This window comes from Canis lupus, chromosome 11 (assembly GCF_011100685.1).
Source record: "Canis lupus familiaris isolate Mischka breed German Shepherd chromosome 11, alternate assembly UU_Cfam_GSD_1.0, whole genome shotgun sequence".
Taxonomy (NCBI): Eukaryota; Metazoa; Chordata; class Mammalia; order Carnivora; family Canidae; genus Canis; species Canis lupus.
In genome coordinates, this window is record NC_049232.1 from 9,064,397 (window position 1) to 9,082,707 (window position 18,311).

Genomic DNA, 18,311 nt, shown 5'->3' on the forward strand with positions numbered 1-18,311 from the left:
GATGTGGAACTCGATCCTGGACCCCGGGATCACTCCCTGAGCTGAAGGCAGATGCTCAACCACTGAGCCACCCAGGTGTCCCTAGATTTATTTATTTTAGAGAGAGAGAGAGCACATGCAAGCCAGGGGAGGGGAAGAGAGAGAAATCCTCAAGCAGACTCCCCACTGAGTGTGGAGCCAGGAGCAGGGCTTGATCCCAGGGCCCTGAGATCATGACCTGAGCCAAAATCAGGAGTCAGACGCTCAGCCATCTGAATGCCCCCAAATATTTTGTATTCTAAATTGCTCTCAGTTGTCACAGCCTTGTTCATGTCTTGGCTGGCCAGAACTAATTTTAGGAACTAGCCTGAAGCTCCTCAGTTCACCTTGGCTGGGCTCGTGTGTCCTGAGTTGCACAAGTGACTGCAAGTGTCAGAACCCAGGGGTTTGGGCTGAGTGGCCTAGGAGGTGCATTTTAATCTATAGATCTTGGAATTTGCCTGTCTCTCCCTCCTTCTCCCACCCTACTGTCCAAATGCCACCACCACCACCACCACATCTCTGGGGCAGCATGTATGTTTGGAGGTAGAGAGAGTAAGGAGAGGTTTTTTTTTTTTTTTTTTTTAATTTTTAAAGATTTATTTATTTATTTTAGAGTGAGCAGGAGAGGCAGAGGGAGATAGAGAGGTCCAAGCAGACTCCTTGCTGAGCATGGAGTCCAACATGGGGCTCTTTTCTCACAACCCTGAGTTCATGACTTGAGCCGAAACCAAGAGCCCCATGCTAACTGGGCTGCCCTGGGCACCCTAGGGAGAGTCTTTTAAAACCAAATTAGTATCAGTGTAGGGAGAATTAGGTGAGTTGGAGTTGTGGTGTTGGTGTTAGGTCAGGGTTGGTTTAGGCTATGGAGGAGGAGTCATGGTATGTCTTTGAAGGGAGGCCCCTCTAAGGCCTGTTGTGTGTGGTCATCTAGAAGCAGAAGGGCGAGGGCCAGTGTGGCCTCTGCCTCATTGGGTTGAGACGGATCGAGAAAGCCTGGAGAGCCTGCCCTTTCCTTTCTTGTGGGCAGAGCATTATAGAGAGATGAAGAAGCAAGAAGCAGGGCCCTGGTGAGGAACTTTGGGGAAGGAGGGCATACCTTGTAATGCTCACTTTGTATCTTCTTATTTCTGCCTCTGGAGACTGTTTTGTTTTCAAAGTATTGTTTTAGAGTTATTAAAAACATTATGATCCACATATAGTGGATCCCATGGGGAGCCTGATGTGGGACTCGATCCCTGGACTCCAGGATCGCACTCTGAGCTAAAAGGCAGGTGCTCAACCACTGAACCACCCAGGCGTCCTAGAAGCCTATTTTTTTCATTTCACTATTAATGTTACATTATTATATAATATGGAATAATATATAATATTATATAATTACTGTATGATAATGCATAAAATAACATTATGTAACATATAACAATATAATAATATCTAGGACATAATGATCTTGTTATCTCTGTCTTTTTGTTACTCTGAAATGTAATTGAAAGCCTGGCTAGGTTTGAGCACCTCTTCCAAATATGCTGTGCTTTCAGGTATTTGCCCCTCTAGAATAAAGGTTATCCTTTGACTTTTTACTTTCCTAGGGAGTCTTTGATTAGGTTGCAAAGGTGCAGATGGACCTCAGCTAGAGAAATAAACCTCTGAATTTCCTGTAACAGTCTGTTGCTTGTCACAGTTATCTTACTGTGTTATGATCGTTTATAATTATATGCCTCCTCCCATTTGACCTTGGGTTTAAGAATGAGAAAGAGCTGCAGATTAATTTTTTATTGCTAGCTTCTAGTACAGTCTATAATACAGTAGCCATGTATGTTGAATAAGTGCTAACAGCCATGTAGAATGTGTCATCTTAGATGGAGTCATATGTCTGCTTTTTTTTTTTTTTTTAAAGTGCTGAGGTTGGTGCCTTTTTTAAAAAAACAGTAATGTGTTGTGTGGATATTTTCTATTTAATATAAGTGAAACATTCAGGAACAGTGTGATAGTCCTGAAACCTTTTATAAATAGGCAGTATAGCTTATAATATTTATTACTGTTAATTTCTAAGGCCAGCCAGAAGTTATTGTGGTAAACCCTTTGGATCCCATTCTGTTGTTCTCAGCAAGAGTTAAAGTTCCGAGGAAATGGAAGATGACAGGGAGGCATAAAGAAGGTAGACAATCAGAGGCTTTATGTGGCCCAAAGAATTGCCTGCTCCTGAAAATTAAAACACAGCTTCTTCTTTCATTGATTCCAGAAACCAAAGAGTTTAAAAATGGAAGGGTTTTTGGTTGTTTTTTTTTTTCCCCTCCTAACTCACTGATGGCAAAGCCTGGCTGGAACTTAAATGATGCAAATTATTATCCTTCTCTCTGTCTCACCCAGTGTGAATAAGTTGAGTACAGAAATCCTGTATATGTTTACAGAATGTTGTATCATTGGAGCTCTTCCATAATATGTAATACATATTTTATGCACCATATTTCCTTCGTGTAATCTGAAAAAATCCTGATTTCTAAAACAGATCTGGCCTGAAGGAGTTCAAATAAGGAATCAGGACCTATTCATGTCTATAAATAATTCTGAACAGAATTGGTAAGAGACATGGAAAAAGTGCTGTCGGCTTTCACAGAACAGGATTGTTTCATTCAAGTAATAATTGAATGTTTACTATGTGCTAAATTGTTTGCTAGGTTGCACATTACAAACATGAAAAGATAAGCTTTTTTTTGGGGGGGGAGGGTCTGTGGGAATAACTATTGAGGCATTCATTGTGCAGGAGTATGCAGGAAAGTTTGAATACAGAGGTTAAAGAAACAAGGTTTGCAAGGTTTGTTGTATTGCAGATGAAAGAGAAGGAGACCTAAATTAAGATCATGGCAAGAATGGGGGACGCCTGGGTGGCTCAGCGGTTGGGCGCCTGCCTCAGGCTCAGGGTGTGATCCTGGAGTCCCGAGATCGAGTCTCACATCAGGCTCCCTGCATGGAGCCTACTTCTCTCTCTGCCCCTGTCTCTGCCTCTCTTTCTCTCTGTGTCTCTCATGAATAAATAAATAAAATCTTAAAAAAGAAAAAAAGATCATGGCAAGAATGGAGAGAGGAGGGTCTATGTGGATTATGGCTAAGAATTGACTACCTTGGCTACTGATGATGTCTGAAAAACAAGAGGAATGAGAATGGATCAAAATGAATGCTGAAGCTTGGAGCCTGTGTGGCTAGGGACGCTGACACCATGGGCAGAAACGTGGAACATTGGCAAGGAGGGGGCTTAGGGAGAAGGTGATAAGCCAGGGCTTACCTATAGCTGACCAAGATGTGGACTCGAGTGTGGGAATGGTGGGCCTGGAATGTGGGGTAGACTCTCAGCTGGGCAGAGACTTGGAAATTGTGCTCAGAGAAATGGTAGTTTGAACTTAGGGTATTAGCTTTGCTGCTGTGCTTCATCTTCTGCAGGAAGAAAATAGAGGGGAAATCCTTGTTGATCCTGCAAGACTATCTGCTCTCAGCTAATGGCTCCAGCATTTCTATTTGTCTCTAAATAAAGTGAGCATCTTAGAATATGGCCCATGAATCTTAAATATGCAATTTATTGTAACTCTAGGCATGAATATTACCCTGTGTTTCCAAGTAAGAACCTATTTGTTGTTTGATTGTATCAAATGGCTGTAAAAGAGCCATACAGCTGAAACTTTTGATAAAGACAGACTTATTTTCATGTAGTAATGACACAGTGCTGCTGAGTAAAAACATGTTTCATTTTCTTTTGGATGATAGGTTTAAGCTGGTTGGCATTGAACAATTTGGTTGTTTTTTCCCCTAACAGGAATTTTGTTTCTTTTTGTGAATTTGTAGTCTTTTCCATTATAGGAACATAACTGGAATTGGCACTTACAGAGCAAGGTTATAGACATACTATGCATTATTGCTTGAATATTGCTAGTTAAGTAATGAAGTTATTTGGGCTTAAAAAATAAATACTGAAATTAATTGTACAGCCAAGTCTACATATTTGGACCAGACCCTGGATGAAGATGTCTTTAAATACAGAGGTCATTTGTTTTGGATCTTGGGATTTGCCAGAATGTGAAAGGATATGTACAGATCTGGCAATGGGCATTCTTTTAAGAGCAGAATACATTCATCCTGGGGGACGCACCATTTGGTCATTAGAACCTGTTATTAGCTCCTAGGTCTCTGCTCATCTTCCAGTGCTCAAAGCACTTCACCTTTCAGGGTTTCTCAGCTGTGATATAAACCAAATCTGAAGGACGCTGCTTCCATGTTTTGGATTGGGATCCAAAAGCATCTCAGGGGTTCACAGAAGAGACATGAAAGATGATCTTTGGAAAGAAATGTGAGGTCTAGTCAGGGGTGGGGGCCTGTGTGTTGGGGTGGTGTCTACTTGAGGTCAGTTCCCTTGGTGGCAGTGGTGGTGGCCGCTTCCCCTGTTACAGCATAGCCCCTGACTTGCGCACCTGTGTGTTCACACAAGAGATCACTTCACACTCTCAGGGCTTTCCATCTTGCCATGGAAAGATTGTATTACTTGTATTACTCATCTTAATAACTTCTTTTGTAGTTTTTCATTTTGAAATGATTTCAGACTTAGGGGAAAAGTTGCAAGAGCACCAAGAATCTGTCCTTCATCCATTTTCTCGAAGTTATTATTTTACTCTATATTCTTTACTGATTTCTTTTCATTATATACTTTATGATCATTTTTCTGAAGCATTTGAGAGTAACTTGTAGCTACGATGTCTCTTTATCCCCAGATACTCCACTAGTGTCTCCATTCTGTTATCTATTTGTAGAACCATTATCAATATCAGGAAAGAAATATTGATGCAGTATTATTTAATCAACAGACCTTATTATTTCACCAGGTGTCCCATTAATGTCCTTTAGAGCCAAAGTATGCTAATGGTAATAATAATAATAATAATAATAGTAATAATAATAATAGAAATGAGGAAAGAAAAAACTGCCTGGGGCCCAGTTTGGGATCAGATAATGCATTTTGTCCTTAGGTCTCATTAGCTGGTTAATCTGTATAAATTCCTCATTCTGTTCTCGCTTTTTGGGACTTTGACATATTTGAAGAGTAGAGCCCAGATAATTTATAGACTGTTCCACACTTTGTATTTATTTAATGTTTCCTCATGATTATTAGATTGAGTTTGAGTTTTTGGCAGAACGGCACAAAAGTATCAGATTGTCCTTCGTGGTGTGATTTAAAAGAAATCCCTATTTTTAACTTAAGTTTTCCTTTTGTTGTTACTATTTTTTTTTTAATAGAAGTACTTCTTCTTTGTGCTTTCCTAATCATCCATTAACAAGTAATTTCTAGGGTGCCTAGGTGGCTCAGTCGGTTAAGCCTCTGCCTTCAGCTCAGGGCATGATCCCAGGGTCCTGGGATCAAGCCCTGTGTCAGGCTCTCTGCTCAGATGGGAGCCTGCTTCTGCCTCTCCCTGTAGCTAATCCTGCTTGTGAGCTGTGCTCTCTCTCTCTCTGTCAAATAAATAAATGAATGAATGAATGAATGAATAAATAAATAAATAAGATTAAAAAAAACCAAAACAGTAGTTTCTATGTACTTTCTCTTTAAGGAACCATAGAGGATATAAACACAAGGCATTCTTGTTCCAGTAAAGGCTTTATCATCTCAAGGGAAGGAGGCATCAATAAAAGTAACCATTCTTTCCTCCTATAGCCCTTTCTGCTTTTTAAGGTACCTATAGCCCATGACTGTCACAGAGATCCCCAAATGTCCAGATGCCCTGTTCTCATCTAACGCCTGTTCCCCACTAAATGCTTTAAAGTACAACTGAAATTTTTTATGGACTCTTTCAGAGCCTAAATGATTGTATGAATACAGAGCTAACGTCATTCATAAACTTTTAAAATAATTTTTTTTAAATAATTTTGACCAGTAAAAGAAAATACATACAATCTGTTTCTTCATTTCAGTAAGATTAGCCATGACTTTACCAGTGTCTATAAACTCACAGTGATGATGGCAGCAGATGATGAGTCTCTGTACCAGCCTTGTTGTAGACCATGACCTGAGCTACCATGGACATGGAAGTTCCACTCCTTTTTGCCCACTTCCTGTGTTTTTGCTAGGAACCTTCCTTTTCTTAGCCCTCTTTTCTGTCATTAACTCTAATCAACTAGCTTTCCGTGGAAGACAGTTTTGGAGTCATGGCTGTGAATCCACATGTAGAAGCAGGAGGAGTGAGAGGGCAGGTACACAGCGAAGAACGCTCATTAGCTCAGACTCACTCCCACATGTGAACATTAAGAGGTGTGCAGTCCACTTTCATTCCTTGGCAGGTGCTGTGGATTCTAGATTTACTTGTGAAGAAGTCATATCATTAAGGTTGTCTGTGGGACTCCAGATGTTTGCTTTTTAGAGTTTTTAGAGTATTTCCTTCCTGCCTTCCTTTGTGTCCCCACTCTTTTTGACTTCCTCCCTTTTTTTTTTCTTTCTTTCAACTATGTAAGCAATACATGAAAACAAGTGTAGTAGGTAAGTGCCAGTAAGAACAGAGCCTTTGCTGTTCACGCCTGGCTTTTAGTACCTTGAGTATTGTCCGACACCATAGTAGAAACTCTGCAGTCAAGTGAGTAAATGAAATGTACAAAGCCAAAACTTCTTCTCCTTCCTAAGGTAACTATTATCGTCAGGCTACTGTTTTACATGACTTGGCAAAATTATGTTCCTTCAAAGAGTGGGAGAGATTTAATTTTCTTTCTGGAGCAAGTCTTGGCTAAGCAGCGTGTAGTTCATCTATGCGGGTTTTCCTCACACGTGTGTAGTTTCTCCTTGGCCCTCAACTGGGAGTTCTCTACACATGCTCAGGGACAGCGATGAGATTGTAGCTCCTTTGCTGTAGCCAGAGAGAGAGAGTCTTCCAGAGGCTGACCCTGGGGGAGTAGGTGTGACAGTTAAAACTTTGTAACATGTAACTTGGGTATCTAGCTCTATAAGTGATACAGAGAGAGTCATAACGGTGATTTTTCCTTTTTTTTTTTTTTTTGAAGGTGATTTTTCATAGCTTACTCAACCTGCTTCTGGGATACTTAATACTTCTGTCAAAAACAGTTAAGGGAAAAGAAACTAATTTTAATGTTTACTTGTAATAATTAAAGCAATAAATATTTTATCAACCATAAGTGTAACAAACTAATTAGAACATTTTTACCAATCTGTTTTGACTGTCTTGCTACCCATGACAGAACTTTTGATGAAGGCAGGTATTTGAAAGGTGACTAGATTGTGTATTTCTTTCCCTCAACCCAGCCAACATGCATCTGTTTTAAAATTCAGCTTCTGGGGCGCCTGGGTGGCTCAGTTGGTTGAACACCCAACTCTTGATTTCAGTTCAGGTCATGATCTCAGGGTCATGATCACCCCCACCCCTTGCTCTCATGCTCTCGCTCTCTACAAATAAAATAAAATAAAATAATAAAATAAAATAAAATAAAATAAAATAAAATAAAATAAAATAATAAAATAAATAAAAATAAAATAAAATAAATAAAATAAAATAAAAAATAAAATATAAATAAAACAAAATTGAGCTTTCATCCTTTGTTGACTATAGAGGCTGTATTTGAACCTAAAAGCCTTAACCATATAACCTCCAACAACTTAACTTCCTTATATTATTCTACGTTAATTAACTTTTAAAATATCTCTGTTGAAGAAACGTCTTTACTAAGGTGAAACTATTAAACTCTTTTTTTTTTTTTTTTAATTATCTCTACACCCAATGTGGGGCTTGAACTCATGACCTTGAGAGTAAGAGTCGCATGTTCCCCCGACTGAGGCAGCCAGGTGCCCTTGGTCTGTTTTGAAAAACTTCTTTATAAAAAAGACATTCTGAAAAATAAAGGATTTTCTAAATTTTTCTAAATGACAGATAACTTATGTAGAAAACACCACTGAACTTGGAAACTATAAACATTTTAGCACTTTGGCTGGCTTATTTTACTCTCCTATTGTGCAGAAAAAAATAATACACATTTCTCTCTTCCTACTTTTGACAGCTATTGACCTAAAAAGTGGTTTTGGAAAAGTGTATCAAGGTCCTGCCAAAGGCCCTGCTGATGCAACCTTCACACTTTCAGATGAAGATTTCATGGATGTGGTCTTGGGCAAGCTTGACCCTCAGAAGGTAATGTCCTTACGTGCCCATTCATCATCATTGCTTCCTTTTTGACTGTGTGGCTTTTAGCTAGCTCTAAAAATGCTGACTTACAAGACAGGTTCCTCACCACTTTGAAGAAGGCACAGGGGATATTGGTATCTGGGTTGACAGATCATATATATTTTTAGTGGATTCCAAATAACTTCTTTTAAAACTGAATTTAGGGGTGAAATTCTTCAGCAACGAGTAAAATAATCTAAAACCCACACCTAGTCCTTTCAATATCCTGTCATTAGTTCAAGGGTGAAAAATCATATATTAGTAGATCCTTTCTGAAATTTGAAATTCATTCCTGGTGTAGAAGATTAAGAACTTGTCTTACAAGCATCATTGAAAATTTGAAATAGAAGGATGGGACAGTAAGATCTGATGTCTTACTTGAGATGAGACATTTAGAGGCCTTTCCGTGGAAAATAATGATGATAAGAGATGCCCTCTCTGACCATTATTAGGGAATATTGTTCTGAAGCTTTTGGCCAATCTACGAATACACAAAATTAAAGAAACTGATGTAACATTTAGAATGGAGGAGACACACTTGTTACTTTTAAACCCTGATTATGTAGCTAGAAATTCCAAAAGAATCAAGTAGTAATTCTTAGAATGAAGGACTTTAAGCAAGTGGTTGAATGGTTTGTAATTATTAAAAAATGAGCTTTCACACAGCAAACAAACCCAACTAGAAGCAAATGCAACTAGAAGATATCTGGAGGACAAAAAAAAAAAAAAAAAGGTGTTTGTAATCATAGCCCAAGCTACAGAATATACCAGTGACTTCTGTAACAAGGAGAGCTTGTTTGAAGACAACCATGCGACTTTACAGGGAACAGAACTATTTGAATATATGAGAAAGTGTATTTTTTAGGATACAAGGGCTAATTTAAAAAGAATTGTAAAGTGGTATAGTGTTAAAAGTAGGACCTTTGACATCAGATAGATCTGAGTTTGAATCTTGGCTCTGCCACTTACTCTCTAAATCTCAATCTTTAAATTTCCTATAAACATTATATTTAATATATTACTATTATTATAATATTTATTATATTAGCCTTATCAATCTCATTGATTAAAGTTAATATATAATTGTAATAATCAAAGGCTGGTTATATAAATCAATCTGATAATATATATGAAGAGCTTAGTACACGGCTTGGCACCAGGTGACCTCAGTTGATTCCTTTGCAGAACTCTGTTCAGCACTTACTCTTGATTCGGGTGCTTGGTATGGCTGACCAAGACAGTGCCCCAACTGTCTGAGCTTATTTGTAGAGGGGAGTGGAAAGGAAATCTGAATTTAGGTATGAAGAAGAATAAAGCAGAGTGATGGGTTAGAGCACTGGTTGGCACACTTTTTCTGTGAAGGGTCGCCTGGTGAACATTCTCGGCTTTGTAGGCTGATGGTCTGTGCTGCACCTGCACACTTTTGCCATCGTAGAGTCAAAGCAGCAGCAGGTCATAGGGAAACAAGTGAATGGGGCTATGTCCTAGTCAAACTGCAATTGCAGAAACAGGTAGCGGATCAGTTTGGCCTGTGGGCCGCAGTTTGCCAGCCCCTGGATGAGCATGTGACAGGCTAGAGGACCTGTTTCAGATGGGATTGTCCATAAAGGCACAACAGAGCACTGGCTACAGTGAGGGGACGAGCCCTGAGGCCAAGAAACCAAGTGTGGAGGCCCGAGGAGGTGGGCATACTGGAACACTGTGTTGGTGAGGAGGTGGGTAAATGAACGGAGAGGACAGTGCAGGAGGTGATGGGAGATGTAGGAAGGACTAGTCTGCTTGGGACCTTCGGGTGTCAACAGGAGTTCAGACCTCACTTGAGACAGAAGGCCACGAGCTGTGGTGTGAGTTAAAGGTCATTCTGGCTGCCGAGTGGAAAATTGACTTCAAGGCAGAGTGTGGGTAATTGAGAGTTCTTTAGATATGCTGTATTTGAGATGCCTAAATATAAAGATTAAATGTAGAATAAGGGAAACAGTTTTATATTTGCCAGGAATATGAGACCTTTTGGGGTGGTGGGGGGAGGGTGGTGAATGGATTATTTAGTGAAAGGCACTGGGCAGTTGCGTAGGAAATGGTAGTGCTTTCCTCATTTCACATCCCTAAGTCACTACCAGACAGACTGGAATTAAATGTAAAAACTTGATGAAAACCTGGGTATTTATTATTCTTAATTGAGAACTTCAAATTAATATCAGAGTTTTTCCAAAGTCATTTGGCTCTGTTTCCTTCTCCCCAACCTCAGGAGAAGTCTCATATCATCAGTCATCAGAGACCTTATGTCCTAGAGTATGTGGTCTTTCCCTCTCTGCCACCAACGCTTGTCCGCCTTAGTGGCTTCTTCATCTTCCGGGTAATAGTTTCTCCCACAAGTGACTCATAATTCATTTGTCTCACTTCTGATGATCAGTTACGCTTTTCCCAGATCTGCTTTAGCAGTAATTAGCAGCATAAAGTGTACACCTTAGAAAATATCACTGTCTCCCAGCAGCCTCAGCCATCGTTCTGTTAACTTGTCCTGTTGTCCCTGCTCCTGCCCTGAAGCTTCCCAGAGGCCTCCCATTTGTCGACACAGCCACATTGTGTAGCATTAGTCCCTTCTGTCTTGGCTTCTCCCCCGGTCACATTCCATGGTCTGCTCTCATCACCACCCCTGACAGTACTCTCACCTCCCTTCTGTCTCTCATCCCACTTGACTAGAAGACTCCACCATTTTAACCCCGCTCTCTGCCATCTTTATACCCATCCCTGAGTAGGTGAACAGAGTGAAGAGCCGCCCAGCCCAACACAGTGGCTTTCTGAGAAGTTCCTGATCCCAAGCCTCACACAGTCTCTGTACTGTCCAGCAGCCTGACTCTGATTCCCTGGCCAGGTTCCGGTCCTGTGTTGTCTGTGACGACTCTTTTGTACTTGTCTTCTCAAAGCACCTACATGCCTGCCTCTCTTTACTTTTCCACCGATGGCCTTTCTTGCTTCATTGGGAAGAAAAGGTTTTCAGATGAAAACTCTTCAGAGAGCAGATATGTCCCCTCTCTTCCTTTTCCCTCCCATTACGTGAAGAATGTCTGCCTCTTCTCGTCAGAGACTGGTCTTTTCTGTTCTGGTCACTAGTGCTTTTCTACTCCTCTCCTTTCTTTCCCAGTCTTTCCTGTTCCACTGCACCAGTCTCCCACAGCCACAGGCAAGCCAACATCTGGATTTTTTTTTTTTTAAGATTTTATTGATTTATTTGAAAGAGAGAGAGAGAGAGCAGAAGCAGAGGGAGCAGCAGAGGAGGAGGGAGAAGCACACTCCCTGCTGAGCAGGGAGCCCGATGTGGGGCTCCATCCCGGGACCCTGAGATCATGACCTGAACTGAAGGCAGACACTTAACCAGTTGAGCCACCCAGGCACCCCTAACATTCTTTTTTTTCCTTTTTAAACATTTTATTTATTTATTCATGAGAGACGCAGAAAGAGAGAGGCAGAGACATAGTCAGAGGGAGAAGCAGGCTCCATGCAGGAAGCCTGATGTGGGACTCGATCCCGGGACTCTGGGATCATGCCCCAAGCCAAAGGCAGGTGCTCAACAGCTGAGCCACCCAAGCGTCCTACCCCTAACATTTTGATGTTAAAACCAACACTCTCTTTGGGTGTTAAATCCCCATCCACCATATCATATCATATTTAAAAAGTGTTAAAAAGAAACTAAGTGAAATTGGTTTTAGAATATGTTTTATTGAACCCAGTACAGCCAATTATCATTTCAACCTGTAATCAGTATAAAAGTATCAGTGAGATATTCCAACTCAGTCCAGTGTATATTTTGCACTTTCCAATGCTTTTCAGCCAGGACTAATCTCATTTCACAAGCTTGGTGGCCATATGTGCCAGTGTCCCCTTTGGTGGGCAGCACAGGCTTAAACGTTCAGTCTTGGCTTAGCATTTCTGCTGCCTCTTATGTGACTTCCACATCCATCACACAACAATTACTGTTCCTATTGGAGGTCACCGGTGATTTCTGTTTTACCAAATCCAGTAATTATTTCTCTGTGTCTTACTCAGCGTTTGAGTTGCATTCAACTCAGTTAACCACCAACTTTTTGAAATAATTTCAATCCTTGGCTTTTCTGATACCGTATTCTCCTGTTTTGTGTCTACCTTTAGCTTTCCCTCATCTCCTTGGTGCCTCCTTCCACACTAACCATTAGATTGGGTGCTTCATCTCAAGGCTTATTTCAGGGCTATTCTCCAAATAAAGTCTTTCCCCCAAATATGTCCATCCACCCTACGGTATTTAAAGTCTTGTATGTGTTCACAACTCACAGATTTAAATGCCTGATCTTGTTGTCTCCTCTGAGTTGCATTGTGACATAAGCAGCCTTCCGCCTGACCTCTCTAATGGGAAGTCCTCCTGGCATTTCTCACTGTGTCAAAGATGAAACTCATGATTTCATTTTCTCCTCTAGTCTTTCCTGACTCAGTAAATGGCACCATTGTCTGTCTACCAAAGTCGAAATGCTTGGCAATGTAAGTAAGACTTGCCTTGTCTTCTCTCTGTACCTCTATATTGTTTTTGTTCTTAATTTTACTTGATCTTTTTCCAGAATATATCTTACATTCATGCTCTCCTCCTCATCACTAGAGATACCACTACCATCCAAGCCTCAAACATCTCCACTGGCTTACTGCAGCAGCTTCCCAGCTGGTTTTATTGCTTCCATCCTTGTCTCTCTACCAGGATCCAGAGTAATCCTTTAAAAAATGTAAATTAATTATAAGCAGCCCACCTGAAAACATCTGTAAGATTTCCTTTTGGACTTGGATAAAATCCAAACTACCTACCATCATGTCCTATGTTATGATTCTCTTGCCCGTGTTTCTAGATTCGGCCCACACTGCTCGCCTCCCCACTTAAAATGCTGATTCCAGGGTGCCTGGGTGGCTCAGTCAGCTAAGTGTCTGCCTTTGGCTCAGGTCATGGGCTACCTCTTCACCAGGGAGACTGCTTCTCCCCCTGCTTATGATCTCTCTCTCTCTTTCTCTTTCTCTCTCTCAAGTAAATCTTAAAGAAAAAGAAAAAAAGTGCTGATTCCATTCCCATTGTCCTTTCTCACAATTTCTTCCCATCAGCTTTTAATTCTTCGGCATCTATGCCTTTGCCTTTTTTAGAATTTGTCCTCCCAGCTTTTTGTGTATCTGGCTTCAATTCATTCAAAGTAGTTCCTTTCTGTTACAGTTTCTGAGAGCAGCCCATTTTCTCCTTCATAGAATGTATAATTACTTGTTTACATTTTATTTTTTGACTCTTCTACTATAATGCTAGCTCCATGAGAACAGAAAGCGATATCTTTTTCCTGCCTGGGATATTATCTAGTATACTTGGACCCTCACTAATACTTGAGTAGATTAAAGCAAGGATAAAAATAAAGAACATAAGCTCAACAGCAGTCGTTTAGGCTGGTGTAGAAATCGAAAACTTTAGCATGTCAAAACCCATAAGATATTCCCATGAGCCTGGAGGAAATAATAAAACGATGATGCACAGTGTAGTGGTATCGATAACCTTTGCAAAATTCTGGAAAGCACTAAATACACAAAAGGAGGCAAAAGATAGGAACCAGTAATCAGTAAAGAAATAGAAATGACTCACACGCATAAGAACAACTGATTTTCCCCAGTATCCACAAAATGCAAATTAAAGGATGTCATCTTGCCTCAAATTTTCAAAGATTATGTTAAAGTTGGGATAAGAGAATTCACATGTAGCTGCAGGGATGTCAATTTGAAAGAGTCTTTCTGGAAAGCGCTGTGGCAGAGGTTCAGACTTCCTTTATGGCAACTTAAAGTCCCAGTACTTTTTGCTTTGGCACTCCCAGGCCTGAAGAAATACCCAGCAGTCCATTTTATGAAGTAATTAGGTCCCAACCAGGGTTGTCCTTGACTGCTGTCCTCGAAAGTTTTAAACATTCCTTCCTGTGCTTGAATTTGCTGCACAGCCGCTGTATGTAGTTTGGAAGCTAGTGGTACAGAAACATGGTCAGGAACCTGAGTTAAGAAATGGCACGATTCAGTAGTTTCTCCTTGAGAACTCTGTCTGAAGGAAATAGGTAGGAATGCAGGTCTACGTATAACATTCTTGTGCTCCATGGCAACTGTCACAGGTTGGTTTGGGGTATTTACTTCAAGGAGTTAGGTGTTTGTATTTCAGGTTGCACATCCATGTCCAAGTTGGTCCAGAGCAGGCAGGTGTCCGTACTGAGTCCCCGGCAGCGTTGTGGAGCACAGTGTCTGTAACTGCACAACGAAAGTAGTCATGGTCTCCCATTGGAAACACCGAGCACTTGATCCTAATGGAATGAGCTCTCGTTTATTTTTGCTGTGGTCAGAAGTTTAAATGGCTTTTACCTCCTCTGGTTCATGAGGATTTGCTTCTAAGATTAAGCTGCTGCTCGTTGATAATTGAGAGGCAGCGTTGAGAGGATGAGGCCTGGCCTCTCCTGCTTGCTGGCTCTGTCGCCTGGAGCAGGTTCGGAAAGCTCTAGGACCTGAAGTTTTCTCCTCCGTCCACTGGCAGTAAATACATAGGGCCACTTCAGGCTGACGGCTGCGCTTCTCCAGTGACGTATCTGTAAGGCTTCTTTGTAGTGGTAAGTAGTATTAGTAATGACTGTTACTGTTTTTTTCAGTCTCTCTAAAAATCTAGGGACTTTTTTTCACTTCAAATTCCATATACTATGTTCTCTGTTAACTATGTAAACTGTGATGGTTTTGTTTTGTTGTTTTTGGTTTTTTTGTTTGTTTTTTGTTTTTTTGAGAGGGAAGTTGATACTGTGGGTGAACTTAAGCATCTTGTACGAGTTTCTGTGTCAGGTGGGGCACAGAGGTGATTCTGGGGTTTGTAGTGTTTGAATGTGCCAGCCTTGGCTTGGTAATAATGATGAGTCTAACGTGCCATATGTCAAATGCTAAGCCAGGCCCTTGACACACTAATTCGTTTAGCTTTAGGATCAGAGCTGCATTATTTAGGTACACTAGTCATGCCTCTTGGAGATGGGGAAGCTGGAGCCCCGGGTAGCTAAGGAATTTGTCCCAGGTCACTTTGCTTGTAAGTGGCAGAGCCTGGATTTTATTTTATTTTATTTTATTTTATTTTATTTTATTTTATTTTATTTTATTTTATTTTATTTTATTTTATTTATTTTATTTTATTTTATTTATTTTATTTTATATTTTTTAAAAGATTTTATTAATTTATTAATGAGACAAAGAGAGAGAGGCAGAGACACAGGCAGAAGGAGAAGCAGGCTCCATGCAGGGAGCCTGACGTGGGACTCCACCCCGGGTCTCCAGGATCACACCCTGGGCTGCAGGCAGGTGCCAAACCGCTGAGCCACCCGGGCTGCCGGAGCCTGGATTTTAACACAGCCCTTCTGAGGCTACAGCATAGGGTCTACTCATTCCTTTGTTATACGACCTTGTTTTGCCATTACGTGGCTTTCTATCTCATGAAGGTGTCATGAATATTTTTATTGTTAGGAACACAGCAAAGCCTTTTATTCATAGGATCTGAAATTCACATTTAAGAACACAGACTGACATCCAAATGTGGGTTGAAGTAGAACTCACAAGTCTTGTCTGTTCAGACAAATTATTCTGTGGTTTTCCAAAATACGCAAGGTGTCTTTTTTTTTTCTTAGAAATCTAGAAACACTGGTGCTATCTATAATCATTAAAGTGTTGTTGCTATATAAAAGTCCTGTTGGGGCACCCCCGGTGGCGCAGCGGTTTAGCGCCGCCTGCAGCCCGGGGTCTGATCCTGGAGACCCAGGATCGAGTCCCGCATCGGGCTCTCTGCATGGAGCCCGCTTCTCCCTCTGCCTGTGTCTCTGTCTCTCAGTCTCTCTCTCTCTCTGAATAAATACATTAAAAAAAAAAAAAACTTATTTAAAAAAAAAAAAGTCCCGTTGGTTGTCCAGAGTTATTATCTCAATTGTGTTCATTGTTACCAATGATCTTTTTAAAAAGGAAGTGAAATGTAACTTGATAAAGTCTGGCACTCTTTTTTTTCTTTTCTCCTTTCCAGGCATTCTTTAGTGGCAGACTGAAGGCCAGAGGGAATATCATGCTGAGCCAGAAGCTTCAGATGATTCTTAAAGACTATGCCAAGCTCTAACGGACGTACTACATTATGAATAAGAATAGAAAAGTGACATAACTCTCTTCACCCAGATATGCAAAACTGATGAAGCAAAAGTGATCAAAACTAAGATACAGGGAAAGTTGCTTACCCTTTTCAGATTTTAGATGACTTTTCAGATTTTAATTTTTTACTAATTTTTCACGTTATCCTTCTTTTTACAAGGAACTGCAAGCCAGCAGGTGATAACCTTTCTGTTCCTAGAGCTCTATCTTCATAATAAAAAGTTTTCACTCAAGCCTTTAGAATTGTGACAGCATTTATAAGTGGAAAGGAATATTAGATCAGGAAAGACCCCTTTGATGTCCTATACACTGTTCTGTTATTTTCTGTTCTCTATCTTATCGATAGAGAAGATAATTTTAACATGAATTGTCACTTGTATTCACTTGCTGTTAATACTTTGCTATGTTCTGCTTTAAAGCAGGAGAAAGATCTTTATGTTCCCAAATAGTTTTCTTCTCTCCTCTGTTTTGCTGGAAATCCTTTATTTTCAAATAATGCTTGTAAATACCATCATGGGGTTTTCTTGCTTAATCAGTAATCGCGAATCATAAAGATATTAGTAGCAAGTACCATCATACTCATATTTCTTCTCCATGTAGCTCAGGTGATGTGTGCTGAGGAGATGCCCTTTGACCCGTTGGCTGCAGGGGTGACCAGCAAGTGAGATGCTGAGGTCAGGGCTGGAGTGCATGCCACTCATAGAGCATAGCCAAGGGGTATGTGTGTGGGGGGCTGTTATAGGTTCAGTTCCCTGGGAGACAGACTTTAGAGATCTTTGGTCAGGAACTGTATCTGGAGTTGTTCTTGGGATTAATGCCTAGGGAGAGTGGTGGTAAACAGAGGCAGGGGGAGAAGTTTGGCTGTGGTGCACTCACCACAAGGCCTCAGCCGATCCTCTAGGGATGAACCAGCATCTGCCCTGAGTTAACTAGTCACTGATTGCGGCCTGTCCTGCCAAGGTACCATGACGTGGGGCAGCACAGCAGGGTAGGTCCTGGAGTGTGCTCACTCACTTTGATGGCTTGTTCAGCAGCTGAGAGACTGTCTTTGGTCCTGAATAGGGCTTCTGGGAGGGTGGCCTGGTGCCTCACATCAGGGAACAAGACTGGGGAACCAGAACTCAGGGATCAAAGGAAATGGTCTCAGAAATGTGAAATTGAATTGGAATATTTACACAGTGGTGGAACATAGAGGAAGGCCTTAATACACTATTACAGACTTAACGAATGAGCAGGATATAGTGGAAGGTAGAGAAGAAAAGTTGTGTATTTGTCAATTATGCCTTATCCTCAAGGTCTCTGTATGGTATTCTAAAATTACTTGTAATGTAGAGTGATTTATTGTTATAGCAACTGAATTTGTTTTTAAAGTAGCAGCCTTTTAACATTGGTCTTCTACAATAGCTGTTGTTCCTGTTGAGCTTGGAAGAGCTTCGTGTCCTTACAAATAGAAATTGCATATTAAAATGAATCAAATGCCACACACGAATAAAAGTGTTGAATATATACCCTGGATGCTTAAAACATATTAAGAAAGAGGTATTTTCATTATCTCACTAACCTTTCTCTGTCAGTCTGAAAGGCCAGAGAGCTACTGGTGTCCAGATTTAGCGGCTGCTTCTTACTACTCTTCATTCTCCTTCATATTTTCTATAATTTCAATATTGTTGATCGCACCATGCTGCTTAATTCTTTTCTCCCTTTTCATCCTCCAATGAGAAACATACTTCTTACTGAACCTGTGGGTTAATCACCCTGTCTTCTACTTGTCTCTTTTATAACTTTTTCTGTCTCTCTCACTTTTCAGGATTATCGATTAAAGTTTCAGTCCTCCTCACTTTTTGCTAGACGTTTTCTTCCTGGATTGGTTTCGTTCAGTTTCTTATCTTCAGCCATCACCTGAGTGCT

The 18,311-nt window shown here is 40.6% G+C and overlaps 1 protein-coding gene across 4 annotated transcripts in view; it reads left to right on the forward strand.

Annotated features, from left to right (window-relative positions):
• HSD17B4 (hydroxysteroid 17-beta dehydrogenase 4) overlaps nt 1-17,909 on the forward strand; it is a 93,478-nt gene extending 75,569 nt beyond the window's left edge. For all 4 annotated transcript variants that reach the window (XM_038551877.1, XM_038551879.1, XM_038551876.1 and 1 more), the window contains 2 exons: nt 8,059-8,186; nt 16,285-17,909. In XM_038551877.1, the coding sequence (XP_038407805.1) occupies nt 8,059-8,186; nt 16,285-16,374 (218 nt within the window). In that variant the 3' untranslated portion in view covers nt 16,375-17,909. The remainder of the gene's footprint in view (nt 1-8,058; nt 8,187-16,284) is intronic.
• Nucleotides 17,910-18,311: the final 402 nt, after the last annotated feature.